Genomic DNA, 22,829 nt, shown 5'->3' on the forward strand with positions numbered 1-22,829 from the left:
CATTGTGTGGTTTTTTATAATTTTTTGTGCCATTTTTGCCTTTATTGATAGACAGTAGTTTGAGAGAGGACAGGAAAGTAGAGGGTGGAGAGAGGGTTATGGGATCGGCAAAGGACCTCGAGCCGGGATTCGAACTCGTTTGCACCATATGTTGAAGCGCTGCCCACTACACCATCGGCTCCGACTGTTATGTGATTTTTGATGGGTTTTCACAGACTGGGTCACATATAGTATCTACAGGTCCGGCGCTAGGCTAGAGGCATGCCCCCCCATTGGAACCTCTGTGCCCCATATGTGATTTTGAGAGAAATGTTTATCTCTTAGCTGTCCAATCACAGTGGAGGAAGAGTGGGAAAAATACCACAGCAACCAATCAGGACATTGTACTTGTACAAACTGTCTGTGTACAACTTCGTAATATTTCTGTCTACGAATGTACAATTCTGTACCAGAGGACATCCCACTGCATGTCTCTGTCAGTATTTATCACATCTTATTTCAGTTCTTATTTACCTTTATATAATGTCATTTTATTATATATAGGTCTCACAAATGACCTATTGGTTGCCCCCCCCCCCCAAATACGAATGCCCCTCAGCCATGTATGCCATGGCACGGGGCCTTAGGATCTACTACCACTAAACATGTTTTCCTTAACATGATGATGTATATTCAAAAACTATTTTATCACTGCATTGTTTGCATTTTTTATATAATCTGCATGCTGAACATTGACATTCGTGCACAAACAACATTCGTGCACAAACATTCCTCTTCCTCCATCAGTATGTACTCTGTGTGTGCTATCTCTATGAATCCCCCACCTCACCCCTCACATGTTTGTGTAGCGAGCCAGCATTCATTCTCATACTTCAGTCATTCTGTTAAGTAGTTGTGGAGACGAACAGCTAAAGTTGAGCAGCAACGAGAGAGAGAGAAGTGGGAGAATGGCTGTGATTAGACCTCATTAGGTCTGAAACGCCTCACGACTCAAGCCTTTGTGTTTATATGTGAGTGTTTGTGTGTGCGCTTGCTCCCCTTCCTCTAAATAGAGCTCTGTTTTGTTTTTCAGGGCTTCTTGTGAGTAGACATGTGTAGGCATGTGTGGTTCACACTTGTTTTTGGTTTCTGCAAGTTGTCTGTTATTTTTCTATTTTGAACCAGATGCAAAATAAAAAAAAATATCCATCATAAATCTGTCATTGGTAACAGGGGCGTTATTTTATTTCTTGTCTTGTGACCTAAGCTTAAAGACTTTGGAGAGATAAGACATTACCCTAAAGGCAAAAAAAACCCAACACTTTAAAATAGCTAGCTGGGATGAACTAGTGCTATAGTAAATTCAAAGCATGAAAAGAGACATCATGTTGTTTTTAGTAAACATAATGTGTTTTTTTTTATTATTTATAATCATAATGACTTTTGTTTGTCTAAAATCAACAAAGCTAGCATTTCTTTTACATTGCACAATGTCACTTTGTTAAAAACGAAAATCTCATTTAATCTCCCGTGCCAAGTTTAAAACAAAATCTTCAAATAAATGATGAGACCGGCTTAAAATAAAGCTGATTTCTGTTTATATTGTACCAGCTAGTATTAGGAAGTTGAGGTTTGACCTGTGAACTATCACACATACAGTACACACAGTGGTTTAGTGGTGGTACATTCAGAACGTGCTGATTGTTGTCTATGTAAGTTTCGCTCCACTGGGGTAGACACGCTGTGGTGAGGGATCCTTCTTCTGGTAGAACAGTGTGTTCTTTATCAAACAGGAAGTGTACACTGTAAAAAATGTTCACGTTTTTGTAAAACTTAATAAATAAGGTTAAATAATTTCAACTTGTCAACTCCTTACTAGTCAAAAACTTAAAATAGTAGGTTCAGTTGACTTGCAATGCATTACAGCATTTACAGTGTATATTTAACCGTTTTAAGAACATTACAGTAAGCTGTGGTTTGTTCACTTGTCTAGGGTGCATAATGGATGAAGAGGTGTCAGTGTCTGGAAAAATATTTATGCATTTTGTTTACATACTTATTTTGAATTATACTCATTGTAGAGTGTTTCAAGTGTCTTAAAATTTTTTAGCAATGGTTGGCCACTGTCATGTACCCTTGTGTTAGCAGCACAAAATGTCATGTGTTCTAGTCCAAGTAACACATAAAATGTAATGCACAGTAAGCTTTGTATAAAAGCATCAGCCAACTGCATAAATGCATGTAAATGTTTTAATTTCAAGACACCCAATTGTATTTAAGTGAAGACTTTGACTATTTCTGAGTGTTTTGAGCTGTATATAAGTGTGTATATTACAGAAAGAGGTAGTGTGAATGTGTAATCTCGAACAGGAAGTGCAAAAAAGTGTTGCTGTCTATAAAATATCATCCTGTGAATAAGAGGTTGTCTGTACCCCAGGGGAAATTCCCTTGCACCTTGATATATTCTCACACACACACACACACACACACACACACACACACACACGCACGCACACACACATACACACATGTTACAAAACGCCCTGTCCTTGACATTGTTCTAAGATGTTATCTTTTGATCAAGCAAAGATTACTGCATCAGATTTGCACATTTAATAATAAATAAAAACTATTATGACTATAGCTATGTTTCCATCCAAAGTTCGGTATTAAACTTATGCTCATAATTGGAATATTGCATTAAACATTTGCGAATAAAGCAGCGTTTCCATCCATTGAGTTAAAGGAACAGTATGTAAGATATTTATATCAATTAATCATAAAATGGCCCTGATATGTCACTAGAAGTTAAGAAATCATGTTCATTTCAAATACTTATATCACTGATAATAGTGGTCCGGCCAGGATATTGTCATTTAAAAAGTGGAGTTGCAGCCCTCAACTGATGTTTATGTTGTCATGTTGTGTATTGGCCACCAGCTTTGTGATTGCAGTACCAGTTTTAGCCACAAGTTTTGTTATACCGGTTTTGGCCACAATCCTACATACTGTTCCTTTAAAGATAGAGGTGCCTTCCAACGCGCAGTCACGTGACTTTTTAATCTGTTAAAGGACAAGTTCGGTATTTTACCCTTAAAGCCCTGTTTTCAGATCATTTATGAAGAAATAGAACGGTTTTGACTGGGGTTTGGACATGTGATGCTGGCCTGAGAGTTTTCGGGTGTTTGTTGTATTACCCCCCACCTCTACAATGGCTGCATAGGTGCACTGAAACAATCCTTCCTACAATGCATTACACTTTCATTTACAAAGATGTGAAACTCACCGAGTGGTCAGGGGTGTTCACTGATATGCTCACACAAAAATCGCTGCAGAAGATGCTTTCCAACAGGTTTTATCGTAGTTTTTGTCCAACTCCATTGACTTTTTGTATTAGATGTGCTGTGAGGTACGGTATTACTCCGCGCTGGGAACTTTGTTTCTATTCTTGCAATTGGCAAAGGCGGATTATCGCCACCAACTGGGCTGGAGTGTCTATTATTCAAGCTCTCAACAGAAGAATGTACGGGTGTGAGGCGTTTGGAAAAATAGGTCCACAAGTTTACAACGAATGGTAAAAGACCTGTTAGAAAGCATCTTTTGCAGCGATTTTTGTGTGAGCATATCAGTGAACACCCCTGACCACTCGGTGAGTTTCACGTCGTTGTAAACGAAAGTTTAATGCATTTTAGGAAGGATTGTTCCAGTGCACCTATACACCCATTGTAGAGGTGGTGGGGTGATGCGGCAGAAACCGAGAATTCTCGGGCCAGCATCATATGTCCAAATTTCAGTCAAAACCACCAAACAAATGAAAAATTGTATTCGTTTTGGTTGTTCATTTACACAAAGGCATTATTTTTGGGGCCTAAAAATGCAAACTTTTGAAAAAAGGTTTCAAAGTGCAAGTTGTTGAGAATGACACAGTCTGTAAACAGCGAAAATGCAATTTTGTCCAAATTGTGAAATCATGCATATGCGATTAAATGTTCACACATCGTGTGACATCACCAGCTACTGGCATGGCATGCATAATACATCATTTTAGTCAATTTTGCTGATCCGTGTAAAGGGAAACAACGTTATTTTGTGTATTTGGTAAAATACCATGTGTTTGTGTGGTTTATGGTTCAAAAAGCACATTATTTTCCACATATCGTACATTTTAGTAGCTCCAGATTTCACTCTCTTCCTGAAACGCATGGATTTTGTACAAAATTCATCGATTTGAAAAGCCCACCAATCCCAGGAAGTAAACCGTTGCCTACAATCCGTGTGTATGTTGTAGTCCAATAAAAGAGATTTACGTTGGAGACAATAACTTGCCTCATCGTTAACTTTGGGCTATGCACTTTTTGAATATCGTTAACATGTACTAATACACACCTACACACCAAATGAAATGTAAAATCATTAATCGGACCATAGGGACCCTTTGACAATCTGTACGCAAAAATGCTTATTTGTTGTGTAAATGTACCTTATGTCAATATTTACTAATCTCCATTTATGCAGTGACATACATTTTTATATTATTTAAATTTAAGGTTTTTACATTTTATCTTAATGTTTACTTTGCTTTCATTGTTATTATTATATAAAAAAAAACATGTCTTACCACCAAGTCATAACACCCTACTGAAAAATCCAGCCAAGACCAGCATAAGCTGGTGAGCTGGTTTTGCTGGTGTAGGAAGCTGGTTTTGCTGGTATAGCAAGCTGGTCTAGGTGTGTTTTGGTCACATTTTAAGGTGGTCTAGCTGGACTTAGCTGGTCATGCTGGAATACTAGCTGGCCCACCAGCATGACCAGCTTTGTCAGGCTGGGAGGACCAGCGTAAACCACCTTAAACCAGCTAAAACCAGCTTAAACCAGCTACCAGCTTATGCTGGTTTTAGCTGGATTTTTCAGTAGGGCAGTCATACCATGCAAGCAAGTTTAAGTTCAGCTTTTAATTCTGAATTTATGAGCACTGACTGTAATACTCTGTCAGTATACTCTACTAAAACATTATTTAATTACCAACAACAAATAATTACTTTTTTAAAGTGAACTACTTTTTATGAATGTACAACAGCCAGGACACGTCAGCTGCCTCTATGCACATAGTGATGGAGGACTCATTGTGTTACTGGTGTGATCTGGCTTTGGCCTTTCCTGTCAAAACACACAAATGCTGAGGTAGCAGAGAAGTACAGAGAGCAGGGTTTGAATGTGTGAGAGAGGTCTAACAGGATAAAGGGAAAAGATCCCACACCCTGTGTCCACTAAACATCAGATCTTCCTGTCCCCCAACACACACGGACATTCTCACGGCCTTTGTTACATCACAGCGCTTGATACATGAAAACGTGACTGTGAATTTTCCATCCTACATTAGTCTTCAACCCTCGCTTAACAACCAATAGACTAATTATTTTAGCTGTATTTATATCGGCTGTCAAATTAATTGTTAATTCAGTGCAGTTTATTCTTGTTTCATAGCTCAACAATAAATTGACTTCTTAAGACTATAATGTATATTCATGCAATAATTTTCATATTAATATCAATACATGCAATTCACTGTGATAATTGCAATTTATTCCTAGGCATTTTTTATTACATTTTTTTTAATGAAAATGTTTTTTAGATTGACAGCCTTTTTACTTTATGTGTGTGTGTTTGAGAGCACTACACTGCAAAAATGTGACTTTCTTACTTAGTATTTTTGTCTTGTTTTCAGTAAAAATATCTAAAAATTCTTAAATTAGGTTGATGAGCAAAATAACCTAGGAAAATAAGTCTAGTTTTTAGAAAAAAATATAAACTTTGTAAATTAGTGCTTAAAACAAGCAAAAAAATCTGCCAATGGAATAAGAAAAAAATTCTTGCAATTAGTTTCCCTTTTTTATAAACACTTAATTCAAGAATATTTTTCTTATTCCATTGGCAGAATTGTTTGCTTGTTTTAACCACAAATTCGCTTACATTTTATACATTTTTTTACTTATTTTCCTAGGTCATTTTGCTCATTAAGAAAATACATCTTAATTCAAGAATTTTTAGATATTTTTACTAAAAACAAGACAAAAATACTAAGTAAGAAAGTCATTTTTTGCAGTGTAGATTACGTTTACCACGGCCCATCTCTCAAAGTCCCTGAATTATGACACTTCAGTAACATTTCCCTTTTGTCATCATGATCAACATCCAGGTTACACACCTGACCTGCTTCATCGCCCTGTGATCTTTTATAACACACAGTTCTGTGTTGCCCTGGCGTGTGTGACGCCCACTGAGTGTTTATTTTTTGCTCTGTGACGCCGAAGTGTGACATTCAGCGCCCTGTAGTTTTTTTGGTCGTTTTCCTGCATGCATCTCTCTTTTAAATATCAGCCCACATTACTTTTTTAAATGTATGCATGCATATGTGTGTTTCTGCACTTTTGTGTGCATGTGTCCTGTGGTATGCAGGGCTGTTACTACATTGTCTGATGTTTGGTCTTTGTCAAATGACTTCTCTGGTGTTTATTGTATAAAAGTGTTAGCTCATAAAGGACTTGTTTATGTTGAAAGACACACCAGTGGTTCGGCAACCGGTCGGTATTGGCAACTTGGCAGATAGTTTGTTTCTGTTTTCAAGCTGCTGAATCAGCACAATACTGACAGCCGATCCTTACACAGGTCAAACTATTTCAACATTAATAGTTATGGTGTTTTGTCTCAAACCTGCTAGAAACTTTGCACATTATACCCGTAGAAAGTGATTGTTTTCTCTCTGTGTATGTGTGTAAAAGTACAAAGAAAGCAAACACCTAATCTTTCACTTACACACTTCTATCTAATAGGAGACATAGCACTGTCTTGGTAAATACAAAATACATTACTTGCTAATTGCTAACTCCGAATTGAAAGGCCACCTGACCTAGCCAGGGCTCCAACCGAAGACCTTCTTGCTGTGAGGCAACAGTGCTACCCACAGAGTCGTTGTGTTGCTCCTGACAGGTGTCATTTTACTGAGAGATAAAGACTGGATCTTGAGGGGACACTCCACTATTTTTGAAAATATGCTCATTTTCCAGCTCCCCTAGAGTTAAACATTTGATTTTTACCGTTTTGGAATCCATTCAGCTGATCTCCGGCTCTGGCTCTACCGCTTTTGGCATGGTTTGGCACGGTCCATTGGGTCTGATTGGACCGTTAGCATCGGGCAAAAAAATAACCAAAGAGTTTGGATATTTTTCCTATTTAAAACTTGACTCTTCTGTGGTTTCATCGTCTACTGAGACCGACAAAAAATTAAAAGTTGCGATTTTCTATACCATACTCTCATTTTGGCGTAATAATCGAGGATTTGCTGCCGTAACATGGCTCCAGGAGGCGCAATGATATTACGCAGTGCCCAAAAATAGTCCCCTGCCATTGAAAGTTACTAAGGGGACTGTTTTCGGCTGCTGTGTAATATCATTGCGCCATGTTATAGCAGCAAAGTCCTTGATTATTACGCCGGAATGAGAGTATAGTTCCTAGCCATATCTGCCTAGAAAATCACAACTTTTAATTATCCGTCGGTCTTAGTACACGATGTAAAATTCCTTGGTCATTTTTGAGCGCGATGCTAATGGTCTAATCAGATTCAATAGATTATGCTAAGCTATGCAAAAAGTGGTACCGCCAGCCCCAGAGATCGGCTAAATGGATTTCAAAAAGGTAAAAATCAAATATTTAATTCTGGGGGAGCTGGAAAATGAGCACTTTTTCGGGAAAAGTGGAGTGTCCCTTTAAATGTTTGGTTAAATGTTTGTTTAAATGTTAGTGTAAAGGTACACTATTTCGATGGTCAATGTAATGTTTTGTGAACAGTGGGAAGAAAAGGTTCATGACTAGCGTGTCTGTAAGTGGAAGGGTAAAAGGGACAGGGAGTTTTTGGATACGCCCCAGGGTTCCACTCCACTGGCCCTCAGTGTTCGATCTCTAAAGGCCCTTAACTACCGCAGTGATGTCATTAGGACAGCTGGTGTAACATGTCCTCTCTGTTATTGGACTTCCTGCTGTGAGACAGCAAATCCTCATCCTGCCCCTCTCTCCTCTTCCTCTCTTCTCATTTAACTATCACAATTGACTTCGTAAAAACAGTCAAATTTAGCATCCCATGGAAAGGTTAAATTACTAGCTTTAAAGGTCCCGTTCTTTCTGTGTTTTTGAAGCTTTGATTGTGTTTAAAGTGTGCAATATAACATGTTATTTTTCCTAAAAACTATTTTAAAAACGGCTGATGTCTTTCTTGTTCTGTGAAGTCCCTCCTTCAGAACTACGTATCAAGTTCTGATTGTGTAGTTTGTTTAGTGTGTTGTGATTCGACAGCAGCTTAGCTTAGCAGAGCCGTTTGAGCCAAAGCTGGCGACTGACATATTCATGTGTGTGGAGTTTTGTCAAAAACTGTTTAATTGACGTCATTAAAGCAGGAAGTAGAGGGCTGTAGTCCAAACCCGGCCGTTCTCTGGCTTTGAAAGAGGAATTCTGTTAAAGAAAATATATCGCCTGGCAGTGAACTTTGAGCTTGATTATTTTGCAGGTATTATTAATGCTCTAACAGCAACATTACACACTAACTAAAGTTTCAAAAAACGGGATCAGGAAGAACGTGACCTTTAAATGTTGTAAGAGGGTGATGTCATTGGAAGAGCACAGCTGCTGTGTGTGTGAGAGAAAAGCAGCAGACGTGCTGGTTTCTGCAGGATCAAGGCCTCTGTTGACGTCCACCTGATGCCATTCTCTCAGTATTTCTTGTATCTTTGTTCTGACATCACATTTTATCTGGTTGAGTAAGGGAGTGTGTTGTTTTGCTTGTTTCTCTATATAAGCATGTATGTTCTTTCTGAAGCTGGCAGTGGCCGGTCCAGATTACCTGTTATCTGAGGTGACGAAATTTGGCATTAACTTCTGTTGTACACGGTTGTTTATTGGGGTCATTAAGGTTGCCAGGCTATACAAGATAAAGTCATTTCTACATAAAAGAACTTGTGTCGCTCGCTCTGGGAAGTTGATCTGTAAGTTGAGTTTAACCAACGATTCTGTCAACATTCATTTATACTCATGTTGTTTAAACCTGACATTTTTTTTATTGTAGAAATATATTTTACCCTATTATTGTAGTTTGAAGGAATGTATCATTGTTATTTTTTACAATTGTTTTATCTATACTTTGAATTTTGCCCTGGATTGAATTGTGTTTTAGGGTTAACCAGTCCCTTCAGAAAAACGCGATTATGCGATTCAATGCATAATCAGCCAAAGTATTTACTTTTTTAAATACGCAGCACTTTTGCCGCATAAATTGCAGATTTCTGCTCACAAAATATGCAGGGCTTGCATGATTTCATAATCCTCGCATTTTCGTAGCAAAAAGTCATATTTACTTCACACATGTGCAACCATGTTCCCTGTGTTACGTTGTCATGGGAATGTTAGAAAGTTAGGAAAAATTGTAATTGCGCGACGTGAACATCAATGAAAAGCTGCAAAAGCCGCAAACAGTTTTTGCAACTTCACACAGTTTTTACAAGTTCACGCAATTTTGGCAAGTTCCTGCAATTTTATAGCATAAAATTGCATAAATATCCCACATATTCCATCGCATTTTTTAAGAGAACATGCCGCATGATCAAGGATTTTTTGCCCACAACAATCACAAAAACTCTGTGTTTTTCTGGAAGGACTGGTTAACGGAGATGTCTGTAAAATGATAATGTCCTGGCAGAAAATTACCAGACACTCTGTTTGTTTGTGTTACATAGTCTTGCTTCACATTGAAGATCTGGGCCCGCCCATGAGACCATATGACTGAAGCGTAAACCAACCAATCACGTTTTGCTTTGTGCCTTATCGTGTTTAGGGGCATGAAAATGTCTCTACAATAACAGAACGGTGTGCAGAAATCATTCATTCACAAACGTCTAACAACAATGGCAAAAATATTCAAAACTTTTAGATGTCATTTGATCCCGAAAAAGCAAATTGTCACAGATGTAAACATGCCAGCTTTATTCTTCGTTAAGAAGGCTTTGTGTTGTTTCCAGGTGGACTGCTAAAAAAAATAAGACATGATCGTCTCCTTGAAATCTTGTATATTTCAAGATTCCGAAACTTATGCAAACCCTGAAGTAGTGTATTTGGCACAGAAATACTCGGTCTTACAACCATATAGTTTTTTTTAAACTAGAAATTTTCCAAACATGGGTTGAATTGAAACAATCTAGCATTTTGGGTTGAAAGAACCCAGCACAGGTTAATTTAAACCCATGGGCTTGGTTTGTCCATATTTTATAGCCTTGTCCAACCAGACTCTCGTATATTCATTTCATTTGTACAGAGAGTCTGGCCACGCTTCATTGCAAAGCGTTACTTCCGTTAAGGAGGGTCCTCTGTTGAAGTTTAAAACTATTGGATCTGCCCAGAGTCACTCTGAATCTGCCATAACCAATCTCTAACGTTTGGTCGTGACGTATGTCACTCACTCTGGCGCACGACCTCAACGTCATCGTTCTTAGCCACCCCCCTCTGTTCGCTGATTGGACCTGCAGATTTTTGCCGGAGAAAACGAAACTCTACACAGCAGTCCCAGACGTTGTGCTGAAGCGAAATGAAAATTAAGCGGAAGCACGTAGGAGGGCGGAGCCAGGCAGAATTGCAAATATTGTCAAATATTTTTCCATCATGGCACACACACAATATACACTGAAATGTTCAAGCTGTCGTACATTGATAAACTGTCACAACTGGTTATTTGTATTAGAGTGTATTTTTAAATCACGTCTTGGCTTAGATTCTGGTCTGGTTTAAAGATTACGACTTTGTCTTTTGGCTTGGGAATAGGAAGAGTCATATATAAGGACTTAAAAGATTAGTCAATTTTCTTTAAAAAAAATCCAGATAATTTACTCACCACCATGTCATCCAAAATGTTGATGTCTTTTTTTGTTCAGTCAAAAAGAAATTATGTTTTTTGAGGAAAACATTCCAGGATTTTTCTCATTTTAATGGACTTTAATGGACCCCAACACTTAACAGTTTTAATGCAGTTTAAAATTGCAGTTTCAAAGGACTCTAAACGATCTCAAACGAGCCAATAGGGTCTTATCTTGCGAAACGATTGTCATTTTTGGCAAGAAAAATAAAAAATATGCACTTTTAAATCACAACTTCTTGTCTTCCTCCAGCGCGACCTTGCGTTATACGTCATCACGTCAAAAGGTCACGGAAGACGTATGCGAAACTACGCCCCAATGTTTACAAGTGTGGAGAAAGAGGACCGTTCTGACATTGTTGTATGTCAAATGATACTAATTAATGTCTTTGTGTCAGTTTATTGTTTAAAATGGTCCCCATATGTGCGTTTCATATATGTAACACGTGACCTTTTGCCGTCATTACGCAATTACCTGAGGTCACACTGGCTCGTCACACAGACGGAGGAAGACAAGAAGTTGTGATTTAAAAGTGCATTTTTATTTTTCTTGCCAAAAATGACAATCGTTTCGCTAGATAAGACCCTTATGCCTCGTTTGGGATCGTTTAGAGTCCTTTGAAACTGCTATTTTAAATTGCATTAAAACTGTTAAGTGTTGGAGTCCATTAAAGTCCATTAAAATGAGAAAAATCCTTTTTTCCTCAAAAAACATAATTTCTTCTCGATTGAACAAAGAAAGACATCAACATTTTGGATGACATGGTGGTGAGTAAATTATCTAGATTTTTTCTTAAGAAAATTGACTTATCCTTTAAAACTTTTATGTGTGTATAAGTCACAAAATAAAATAAGGCTACGACAAAAAGACATCGGATGTCCTCCATCTCTTTCTCATTGGTAGTGATGGACACTTGCAACACATCTGTTGCTGGCAGCTTCACCATCATATATCAAGCCTAACACAGGCCCAGTGAGAGACAGAAAGGGACTGCTAGACAGGAAGATGGGGCGTTAGGGGGACAGCAAAACAAAGAGGAGAGAATAAGAGTGAGAGAAAGAGAGAGGGATCACTAAACGCTGCAGGGCTAAACAACAAGGACTTTTTCTGCTGGCCCAGTCTGTTCAGATTTGTACTTCGTTACCCTGCCTATATTTTCACTGTCTCCACTATGCTGTTGCACCACTCTTATTATTAAGCCCTGGGGCTCAACAATACTCTGTACATATACTCCAAAATACAAGTTAGCACTCCTCAATAGCCCTACTGTATATGAGGGGCTTTCAAAAACCATGTACGTGACACAGTTTGTAAAGAAGTAAACAGTACAGGCGGGGAAGGAGAGAGAGGGAAAGAAACAAATTCGGATAAGATAAAGTTACACCCTTGCTTTGACAGATTATTGCATTATGTTAATGGGAATCCAGTGATTTGGTTTTTAAAGTTCAACCGTCAGCTGATGATCTTTAGATGAATATCTATGCAGAAATGTCAGAAAGGATCCAGGATTCATACAGGGTGGATTTGTGCTGACGTGCACATGGTTTATGGGCTGGTAATGTGATCAGTGTTTGTTTTCTACAAGAGCAGATCTTGGCCCACCAGAGCAGGAGACGCTGTATGTAAACACACACAAATGCATAAGACAAGTTTTTTGGCTTTTGTGGCTTAGAATGTGCTTTTATAGTTTTAAGGCCGTATGTATGCTGGTGTACTCCTAAAAGATTTACCAAAATATTGATGACTCATGATGCACCACTTGCAAGTAATAGACCACAGTGCACAAAATAAATTAAAACTTGTTGTCTATTTTATGTCATGCCCCAAATTTCTATTTTAGTAGGAGATACGGCAGAGAAATGAAAACTTGCTTTTTAAGCAATTTTATGCAGTCTTACGAACAGCTAACGAACTCATTCACATTTGCATATGCAAATGATTTGATATATACACTTGTTGTGGAAATGCCTCAGGATAGCATGTTAACACGTGTGCTTTGTCAGAAAGTTGCTTGGTGACTGTTGTTATGAACTAAATACATAGATGACTTTTTTCTGGATTTCACATTCAAGCTATTGTCCCATTGACAAAACATGATGACAAGATATTATGTAACGCCACCGAAGCCAACACCCCCCGAATGTGCTGGACATTACGTTTACATTTTACATTGCATTTGGCAGATGCTTCAATGCACAGTAACAGATCATGTCTGATTTTAATCAAAATGTGTGTTCCCTGGGTATTGAAACCGTGGCCTAACTAGAGCAACGCTCTACCTGTTAAAGGATTAGTCCATTTTCTTAAAAAAATCCAGATAATTTACTCACCACCATGTTATCCTAACTGTTGATGTCTTTCTTTGTTCAGTTGAGAACAAATTATGTTTTTTGAGGAAAACATTCCAGGATTTTTCTTATTTTAATGGACTTTAATGGACCCCAACACTTAACAGTTTTAATTCAGTTTAAAATTGCAGTTTCAAAGGACTCTAAAGGATCTTAAACAAGGCATAAGGGTCTTATCTGGCAAAATGATTGTCATTTTTGGCAAGAAAAAAAAATTCACTTTTAACCACAACTTGTGTGACGAGCCAACGTGACCTCACGTAATTGCGTAGTAACGTCGAAAAGGTCACGTGTTACATATATATAACGCACATTTGCGGACCAATATAAACACTAAACTGACACAAAGACATTAATTAGTATCATTCGACATACAACAACGTTGGAACGGTCCTCTTTCTCCACACTTGTAAACACTGGGGCGGAGTTTTGCATACGTCATCCGTGACCTCTTGACGTGATGACGTATTACGTGAGGTCGCGCTAGCGCGTCACAGGACCAGAGGAAAATGATAATCGTTTCGCAAGATAAGACCCATATGCCTATGTTTTGGGATCGTTTAGAGTCCATTGAAACTGCAATTTTAAACTGCATTAAAACTGTTAAGTGTTGGGGTCCATTAAAATTAGAAAAATCCTGGAATGTTTTCCTCAAAAAACATAATTTCTTCTACATTGAACAAAGAAAGACATCAACATTTTGGATGGCATGGTGGTGAGTAAATTATCTGGATTTATTTTAAGAAAATGGACTAATTCTAAGCTACAAATCAATAACAGTGAGCAGACGGTACAAAACAAGAGAGAGATCAGTTTAAAGTGAATATTTACCTTCGGCCTCGCCCTAAAATAAAGGTTTGTTTTCTTGCTTTCCCTCTCTCCTTTCTATTTCCTCTCTCTTTCCCTCTTTTACTCCACACACCACCAACCTCATGTACATCTTGTACAGAACATGTTTTTCAGCAGAAATCTTTAACTGGCACAGTGCAGCCATTCATACTCTGTGGTGTGTGTGTGCACACTTGTAAGCATTGCATAATAAAATAAAATGCTCTTTATTAACTTGTGGTTAGGTGTTTGTAAATGTATATAGAAATGTTTTAGGTAAATAATGTTGTTTCCTGATATAGAAAGAGGGCAGCGGGTATGCTACTTTTTTTATTGACCATAAATTTCTTACTGAATTTAAGGGGGGACACAGGTAGTCTTTTGTATTAAAAAATGCAGCATGAAGTTAAAACAACTTAGTTTTGAAAGTCAATTCAACATACGATTTTAAGTTTTGTGAATAGTTGATAATAACTAGTTGAAGCTGTTTAACTTAATTCTTAAAGTTAAAGTAGCATAAAATGTTAATTTGACAAACATGCTGTATTTTTTACAGTGTATATGTGAGCCTGTCTGTGACATGCTAAATGAATTTAAAGTCTCAAGTACTCAGTCAATATTAAAAACATCAAAGGATATATTTTCGCAGAATGTTCTTTACATTACGTAGGATGATTTTATGTACAGTAAATCACAAATAAAAAAAATGACTTTAGTTGGGTTTTCAAAGACTGGGTCACATCTGCTCTTTTCTTTTGGATCATTACTGTAAGTGCATGCGTGTGTTCATTGACCAGGGTCATTTTTCATTGTGTAGAGAGGTTGTGTCCCTTTTGCATTGTCTGAGTATTTCCTCTGAGATTCCCATAGGACAGTCGTGTCTCCCTTTTTGGACATTATGGGTCCATGGACAGAGGAGCTTAGATTTGGCATAAAGGTTATGAAAGTGCAATGAATGTTTCACCTTGTTATTGAGACATGTTAGCATCTTTCTAGCCCTCAAGCTATGTACTGTATGACAGTTTTCAGAGAATATGAAAGGATTTGTTATTGTGATTTGGAAATCAAAACAAAGCCCTTTATAGTGGAAATATTAAAGGGATAGTTCACCAAAAATTAAATTATGTCAGCATTTACTCACCCTCATGTTGTTCTAAACCTGTATGAGTTTTTTAAACACAAAATAATAAGACATAAAAGGTAGGAAGCACACAATTGATGGCAACCATTGACTTCCATAGTAGGAAAAATAAATACCATGGAAGTCAATGGGTAATGTGTAATCTTCTTTTGTGTTCAACAGAATAAAGAAACTCATAGGTTTACATTAACAGTTGGGTGATTAAATGATCACAGAATTTTTGGATAAACTATCCCTTTAAAGGGGACATATCATGAAAATCCGACTTTTTCAATGTTTAATTGCTAAAATTGGATCCCCAGTGCTTCTATCCACCTAAAAAATGTGAAAATGAACAACCCGGTAACTTAGCTTTGGTAAACCATTCTCTGCAAGCATGTGAAAAAATAGGTAATTGAAATTTTGCTCCCCTTGTGATGTCAGAAGGGGATAATACCACCCCTTAATCTGCACTATCCAACCACGGCACTGTCATTTAGTGCAGAGATCAGCTCATTTGCATTTAAAAGTCACAACCAAAAACTGCAATTTTAACATGCTATAATAAATTATCTATATGGTATTTTGAGCTAGAACTTCACATGTGTACTTTGAGGACACAAAAGATTTATTTGACCTCTTAAAAAGCCTAGGGAAATGTTCTTTTTAATAGAATCCACTCCTGCTTGCTGGTTTTATTTTCTTTATGTGTGTCTTATCTGTTACTTTTAGGGGTCCAGGCATAAGTTCCTATTTCGTCTTATCTTGCTGCACCTAAACTCAGAGAACATAAATTGCAGAGACCTTGAACTTGGTAGGATGGTCCCAAATCCCACCCGCTTCTTTGCTTAGACATGCTTTTGACACTAGGTGGCTCTGTCTGTACTATTCATATATGTAATTTGCTATGTATTGTTTGCATCACATGAATATGATGAATATTTTGATTTGTGATTGATCTGATTGTTTGGCAGATATACTGTATACTTGGGTGTGACCCATTATAACATATTCACCTGTGTGTTGTAAATGGAATATCCACACTTCCCAAAATATACACATACACAATCTCTTATTATCTATTATATGTATATATATATATATATATATATATATATATATATATATATATATATATATATATATATATATATATATATATATATATATATATATTTTTTTTTTTTTTTTTTTCATAAGACCATAATATACCAAGACCAGGCTAAATGTTTATCTTCCAAATTTAAAGGCTACATGCTTTAAAGTTTGTCTTGCTTTCTTACAGACTGCTGTGTTTGTATACAGTTAAATTTGGCTGTAGCTTGTCTAGTCTACCCTGCTGCTGACCATGGTTCTTCTGAAATGGTCCTGGATTTACAAACATGCTCAATAGATGTTATGTTTGTGAATATTTAAATGAGAGTTGGGTTGGCCATTTACCCCATTATATTATTGAGTTTAAATCCTCTAACTGTTTGTGTTAACTTAACACAGCAAAAAGTGTAACACTTTATCAGAGTTTATATAGCCCACACTTATCAGAGTTAAATAAACAATTTCAAGATAGTTAAATTTTTAACACTAGGCCAGAGTTTCTTTGACTCACAAAGGTGTTAAAGAGCTCATATTATGAGAAGGTGTAAAATTGATGCGCTGTTAAAAAGTTTGCGAATTGCACGTCAGGCTACGCACAGGCTATGGATAACCTACGATATAGAGCTTACGCACGACTATAAATCGAGCTTTAGTCTTTGGTGTCCCCAGAGTGCGTATGTGAAGTTTTAGCTCAAAATACCAAACAGATAATTTATTATAGCATGTTAAAATGTGCCATTTTTAGGTGTGTCCTTTTTTATGCAAATGAGCAAATAAAATGAAAACATTGATCACAGTGATGGTGACTTGAAACAACCAACAAACTCTACAAGTAAGATGTAAAATTCAATTTTAGGTTTCAAACAGAGATGTTAATAAGATAAAGTTACAGATTACATTACATGAGTATTAAAAAATGTGTGTAAATCATTTAGTTTTACTTCCCGTTCAATCTGCAGGACTCATGGAAACGGAAGACTGAAATGTGTGGGTGGAGTGTATTTACATCTCTAAGGAGTTGGGTTAACTCTGTCAATTAACTCCAACTCCGAACAACTATTTACTCTAAATATGTTCAATTTACTCTTTAGGTGTTGAATTGTTTAATTTTTGCTGTGTACCTAAACTGTTGGCTCGTGTACAGAGGCAAACACATTTTTTCTGCTATGATCATGATACTATTTCAGTGCAGCTACAGTTAATTGGAACCATTTATAGCAACCTCCAGACTTCCATTTGTTTGTTTTATGAGTCTATCAATGATTTATTCTGCTAACACCCCCACCGCCATCTCTCAGTCGGAGTTTTGCAACATGTTATTCAGTTAAAAAGCTGCTGGATTGCAGAACCAGTTTCTCTTCTCTCAGATGGAAGGATAAGAAAGACTAAGTCGAGAGGGAGGTGGGGGCGGTCTGAGGGGGAATTTCTGGCATGCTTCCTCATTTCGTATTCGCAAATAACGTCAATTTTCTGTACGTTGTTCTCTCTCTTGTCTTGTTTTTATAAGACTGTCAGTAGGAAAACAGTGATTTTGCTGTACTGAAAAGTAGAAGTACTTGTTGTTTTGAAACCTTTCTATAAAGTATCTGCACAGTAGCAGTGCACCTTAAAATCGAACCTATTCCAATCCAAACTATTCAGTGATATACATGGACAAAAAGCATACCTCTGTATTTCTGTGCCATTGTATTTGTGTCATCATGATATACTGTACTGTGAAAGAGAGAGGGAGAGGCAGTCTGTTTATTTGTGTGTTATCTAATGCTTTCCACCTGATTGCATTCATTTGATAATTACATTACTTCAGACAGAGGCAGACAGTCAGAGGGGAGGTGCAGTGGGTTTTAGTGCTTGTGTGTTATCTCCTATCAATGATGGAAATGTCTATAGCTGGAAAGGGGAAATCTACAATATGTATTATTTGATGGCATATACAGGGCTTTCATAAACAATAGACCCTTGGGTTCACAGACAAGGCTTAGGCCTAGTCCTAGACTAAGACACATGTTTGAGCTGTCTTTACTGAAAATAACTTGTACTGACAGATCTTAAAATAAGCCAGTGCCATTGATTTTACTCAAGATACACACCAGTAACAACTTTTTCTAAGGCATGTTTAAGGCCTAGTCTTGCCTCTAGATTAGCCATGTTTGTGCAACCAGGCCATAGAAATATTAAAGGATTAGTCCATTTTCTTAAACAAATCTAGATAATTTACTCACCACCATTCTTTGTTCGGTCGAGAGGAAATTGTGTTTTTTTGGGGAAACATGCCAGGATTTTTCTCGTTTTAGTGGACTTTATTTGACCCCAACACTTAACAGTTTTGTTGCAGTTTAAAGTTGCAGTTTCAAGGGACTCTAAATGATCTAAAACGAGGCATAAGGGTCTTATCTAACGAAACGATATCATTGCACATACAACAACGTCGGAACGGTCCTCTTTCTCCACACGTGTAAACACTGGGGGCGTAGTTTCGCATACGTCATCCGTGACCTCTTGACGTCATGAAGTATTACGTGAGGTCACGCTGGCGCTTCACAGGACCGGAGGAAGACGAGAAGCTGTGGTTTAAAAGTGCAGATTTATTATTTTTCTTGCCAAAAATGACAATTGGTTTGCTAGATAAGACCCTTATGCCTTGTTTGAGATCGTTTAGAGTCCTTTGAAACTGCAATTTTAAACTGCATTAAAACTGTTAAGTGTTGGGGTCCATTAAAGTCTATTAAAATGAGAAAAATCCTGGAACGTTTTCCTCAAAAAACATAATTCCTTCACGAATGAACAAAGAAAGACATCAACATTTTGGATGACATGGTGGTGAGTAAATATCTGTATTTTTTTTTTTAAGAAAATGGACCAATCCTTTAATTGGCTGCATGGCCCAAGATCTGGACTTTTTTTGGGTATTGTGCACAGGCCTCATTTTTAGCCTCAGAAGCTTTAATCCAAATCCTCATCTGATGAAGAAAGAGGAAGCGGACAGTGAAAATGGTTTAAGAACAGAAATTGCATTAAGACAACAAAGCCTTTATTGGATCATTAAAGGGATAGTTTACCTTAGAAATGAATTGGATTTTCATTTCTCAGAATCATAAGGAAATGATCACAGTATTTTTTTTTGTGTTTGTTTGATGAGAACTATTAAGATCTTTTGCATTGTGCTGCTATTATTATCACTAATTTCATAAATTCCATTGCATATATTGGAAGTTATAATAGTCGAATTACGTTTGTTTCTTGTAATTTATTAAATTATTTTTGATTTAACTCGTAGAGTTGGTTTCCCGAACAGGGATTAGCTTTAGTCAGGACTAGATCTTAGTTTAATGAGGAAATATAACTAGTTTGAACAAATATGCCTTACTAAAAACATTAATTTTGTGCATTTTGAGGCAAAACAAAGGGCACTGATGTATTTTAAGATATCAGTTTGGACAGCTCTCAAATTTATTTTTGTCTAATCCCTGTCTGGGAAACCGCCCGTTATGTATTCTGCCAACAAACCTGTATTTCTGAATGGTCTGAGACCAAAATTAAGTGGATTTAAAGCTTTGAGCATGTAATACGTGCCAAGACCATTCAGTTGATATCATATCTCATTTTTGACTGAGGTGGCGTTTAGAGGTGTTTGCATCTGAGCTCTTCAATTCTTATCTTGAACTGGGTTAAATATAACATATATACATGACCTAGATAAGTTTCGTGAACTTTATCTATGCATCTTTCTTGTATAATAGAAGGGTGGTTTGTTTATTGCATTTATTTTAGTGTATAATAAAAATATTAATAGAGGTAATAGACTCATAGGGAAGTGAATGAATAGATATCTATCCACTTTAACCAATGCTTACAGTATCTTTTTTATTCTCTACCCTGCCTTAATGGTTTGATCGCCTTTGAATACGTCATGTTTATAATCCCTCTGCTGAATAGGCAGATTTTCTGGGCCTTGTAAAACCAGCTTATTGGCGCTAAGACATATCAGCAATGAATGGTACTTTGTGAGTTCTCTACAAGTGTGAGAAAGAAGAGATGAGATGATCTATTTCATATTTATTTTTGTTTTGAGGAACAGTCAGCTACAAGTTCTCTATGGTCTAAATGAGGAACAAGTGTTGTTTTTTTTGAGCCTGTCCATGTCAGACCGAAGCAAACAACATATCTTCCATGAAATAGAAGTTTTAGGGACTGCTGAGTTGCCCTGTTTACCGTAGCAGTCTTGTTTTATTGATTGTGCATCATAGTTATATACAGTTTCACAGCAAATGAAAAACCTTTTCTTAATTTTTATGACACTGTTTTAAGCATGCCATATGCTATATCAATGCTTATGTAGGGATATGTACAATAAGCCAGTTGTTATCACAGAAATAAGCTCCGACAATGAGTTCAGGATGAAGTGGAGGGTCTTGCATCAACCCAAAGGGGCATATTTTACGATATTAACCAGCTGCCTGTACATTATCCCATTATTACATGGCTGTTTACCTTATAAGTAAGGTAAGGGACATAAAATTTTGACTTGAAATATTGCAATAACTCATTTTTAACAAATGCAGACCTTCCGTGAAGGAAAAACATGTTTATTATCAGTTTTAACATGCTGTTTGGTTTTATCATTTGTAAATATAATGTCATCAAAAGATTTTTTGTATTATATTAAACTGTACCTGTCAAACCTGACAATATTATGACTGGCCAATTAGAATCAAGCATTCCAATGAGCCGTGTGATAAACTGTAGATAACATCTCTTAAAAGTAACTTGATTTGTCTTCTAGAGAAATGATGGCCGTTTGGTTCTTGATTTAATATTAGAATCACCCTTTCATGCTATTTCCAGTCCGTCCAGAAAAACGCGATTATACGATCGCATGATTCAATGCGTAATCAGCCAAAGTCCGCATATTTATTTGAGGGCCGCATTTTTTAAATACACCGCACTTTTGCCGCTTAAATTGCAGATTTCTGCTAACCACTTTTTCGTAGCAAAAAGTCATATATATCTTAGCAGAAAGTTGAAAAATGTTGCATTTACTTCACACATGCACAGCTATGTCCCCTGTTGTCATGGGAATGTTAGGAAGTGACGTAATTATACATCAATTAAAATCTGCAAAAGCTGTAAACAGTTTTTGCAAGTTCATGCAGTTTTTGCAAGTTCCCGCAATTTCATCACTTAAAATTGCATAAATATCCTGCATATTCCATCACATTTTTTAAGAAAACGTGCCACAAGATCAAGGATTTTTGCCCGCAACAATCACAAAAAAAACTTTTCTGGAAGGACCGTATTTCAGAGAACATGCACAAATATAGGGACAGCATATATACACATTAAATATTTTCAAAAATATCATATTACAGTAGTGTCATGCTTAAGTTAACTGAATAGGAGTCTCTCCTCTTATTTTTATGAAATAAGAGTAGTGGATTTTGTAAGTGTGTGTGCTTTGCCCCCTGTATTGTACTGCAGCAGCTGTGAACACTCCTGTAAAAATAACATCCACTGAAATTTTGGCTTCCTCACATGCAAAGTGCTCAGCAGATCGACAGCTATTGAGTAGGAGAGTCATAGAGAGAGAATAACTGTAGACGCAGTGTGACTGCTGTTCACCAATGCAAAAAAACTGATTTTTCTCCTTGCGTTTAGTTGTCTGTTTAACAGTTTTTAGAGTAAAGTTTGCGTGTATGCATACAGTATGCGTGCTGTGTAGTTTGTGCTTTGGGAGTGCCATTTCCTCTGACTGTCTGTATGTGGACGTCGGTGTGCATTTGTATGGTTGTTCCTACGAACCGCACCTCTTTCAGGAAGACAGATGCTGGACTGAGCCCTTCCAATCAATGTGCTTCCCAGGCTGAATCCAAGTGCTAGAAAGAGAAAAGAGAGAGAAACACGGGAAGCTGGGTGAGAGGCATAACCAGACACATTGGCAGAAGATATAAGGATGGGAAAGAAGAGCGGAAAAGTGGATCTGATTAAGGAAAGTGTTGCAAGATAGTTAGATGTTTAGTGTCATGAGAAAGACAACTGAGCTCAAGGATTGTTCTTGTAGGGTTTATTTTAGGATCTACTCTAAAGATTCATTTACACAATATTGCCAAAAGCTTTGGGACACCCCTCCAAATCAATGAATTCAGGTGTTCCAGTGAAAGGAACCCCCTAATGCTTCATCAAACCATGACATTTTGGACAGTTTCATGCTCCCAACTTTGTGGGAACAGTTTGCGGATGGCCCCTTCCTCTTCCAACATGGCTGTGCATCAGTGCACAAAGCAAGATCCATAAAGACATGGATTGGAGTCCTGACCTCAACCTAATAGAACATATTTGGGATAAATTAGAGCGGGGACTATGAGCGAGGCCTTTGCATCAGTGTCTGACCTCACAAATGTCCTTTTTTTTAAAAGAATGGTCAAAAATTCCCATAAACACACTCCTACACCTTGTAGAAAGTCTACCAAGAAGAGTTGAAGCTGTAAATATGGGTTCACACATGCCGCGTTT

At 37.2% G+C, this 22,829-nt stretch overlaps 2 protein-coding genes across 8 annotated transcripts in view; one reads left to right on the forward strand and one right to left on the reverse strand.

Annotated features, from left to right (window-relative positions):
* sesn1 (sestrin 1) overlaps window positions 1-22,829 on the forward strand; it is a 52,295-nt gene that overhangs the window by 17,755 nt on the left and 11,711 nt on the right. The gene's annotated exons all lie outside the window — the stretch shown is intronic.
* The window catches only part of armc2 (armadillo repeat containing 2), a 39,090-nt gene continuing 37,912 nt past the window's right edge, over window positions 21,652-22,829 (reverse strand). For 4 of the 7 annotated variants that reach the window (XM_073856143.1, XM_073856141.1, XM_073856140.1 and 1 more), the window contains exon 19: window positions 21,654-22,192. In XM_073856143.1, the coding sequence (XP_073712244.1) occupies window positions 22,129-22,192 (64 nt within the window). In that variant the 3' untranslated portion in view covers window positions 21,654-22,128. Of the gene's footprint in view, window positions 22,193-22,829 lie in introns of all 7 variants that reach the window. The other 3 variants (XM_073856145.1, XM_073856144.1, XM_073856139.1) reach the window with 3 other exon arrangements.

This window comes from Misgurnus anguillicaudatus, chromosome 18 (assembly GCF_027580225.2).
Source record: "Misgurnus anguillicaudatus chromosome 18, ASM2758022v2, whole genome shotgun sequence".
Classification (NCBI taxonomy): domain Eukaryota; kingdom Metazoa; phylum Chordata; class Actinopteri; order Cypriniformes; family Cobitidae; genus Misgurnus; species Misgurnus anguillicaudatus.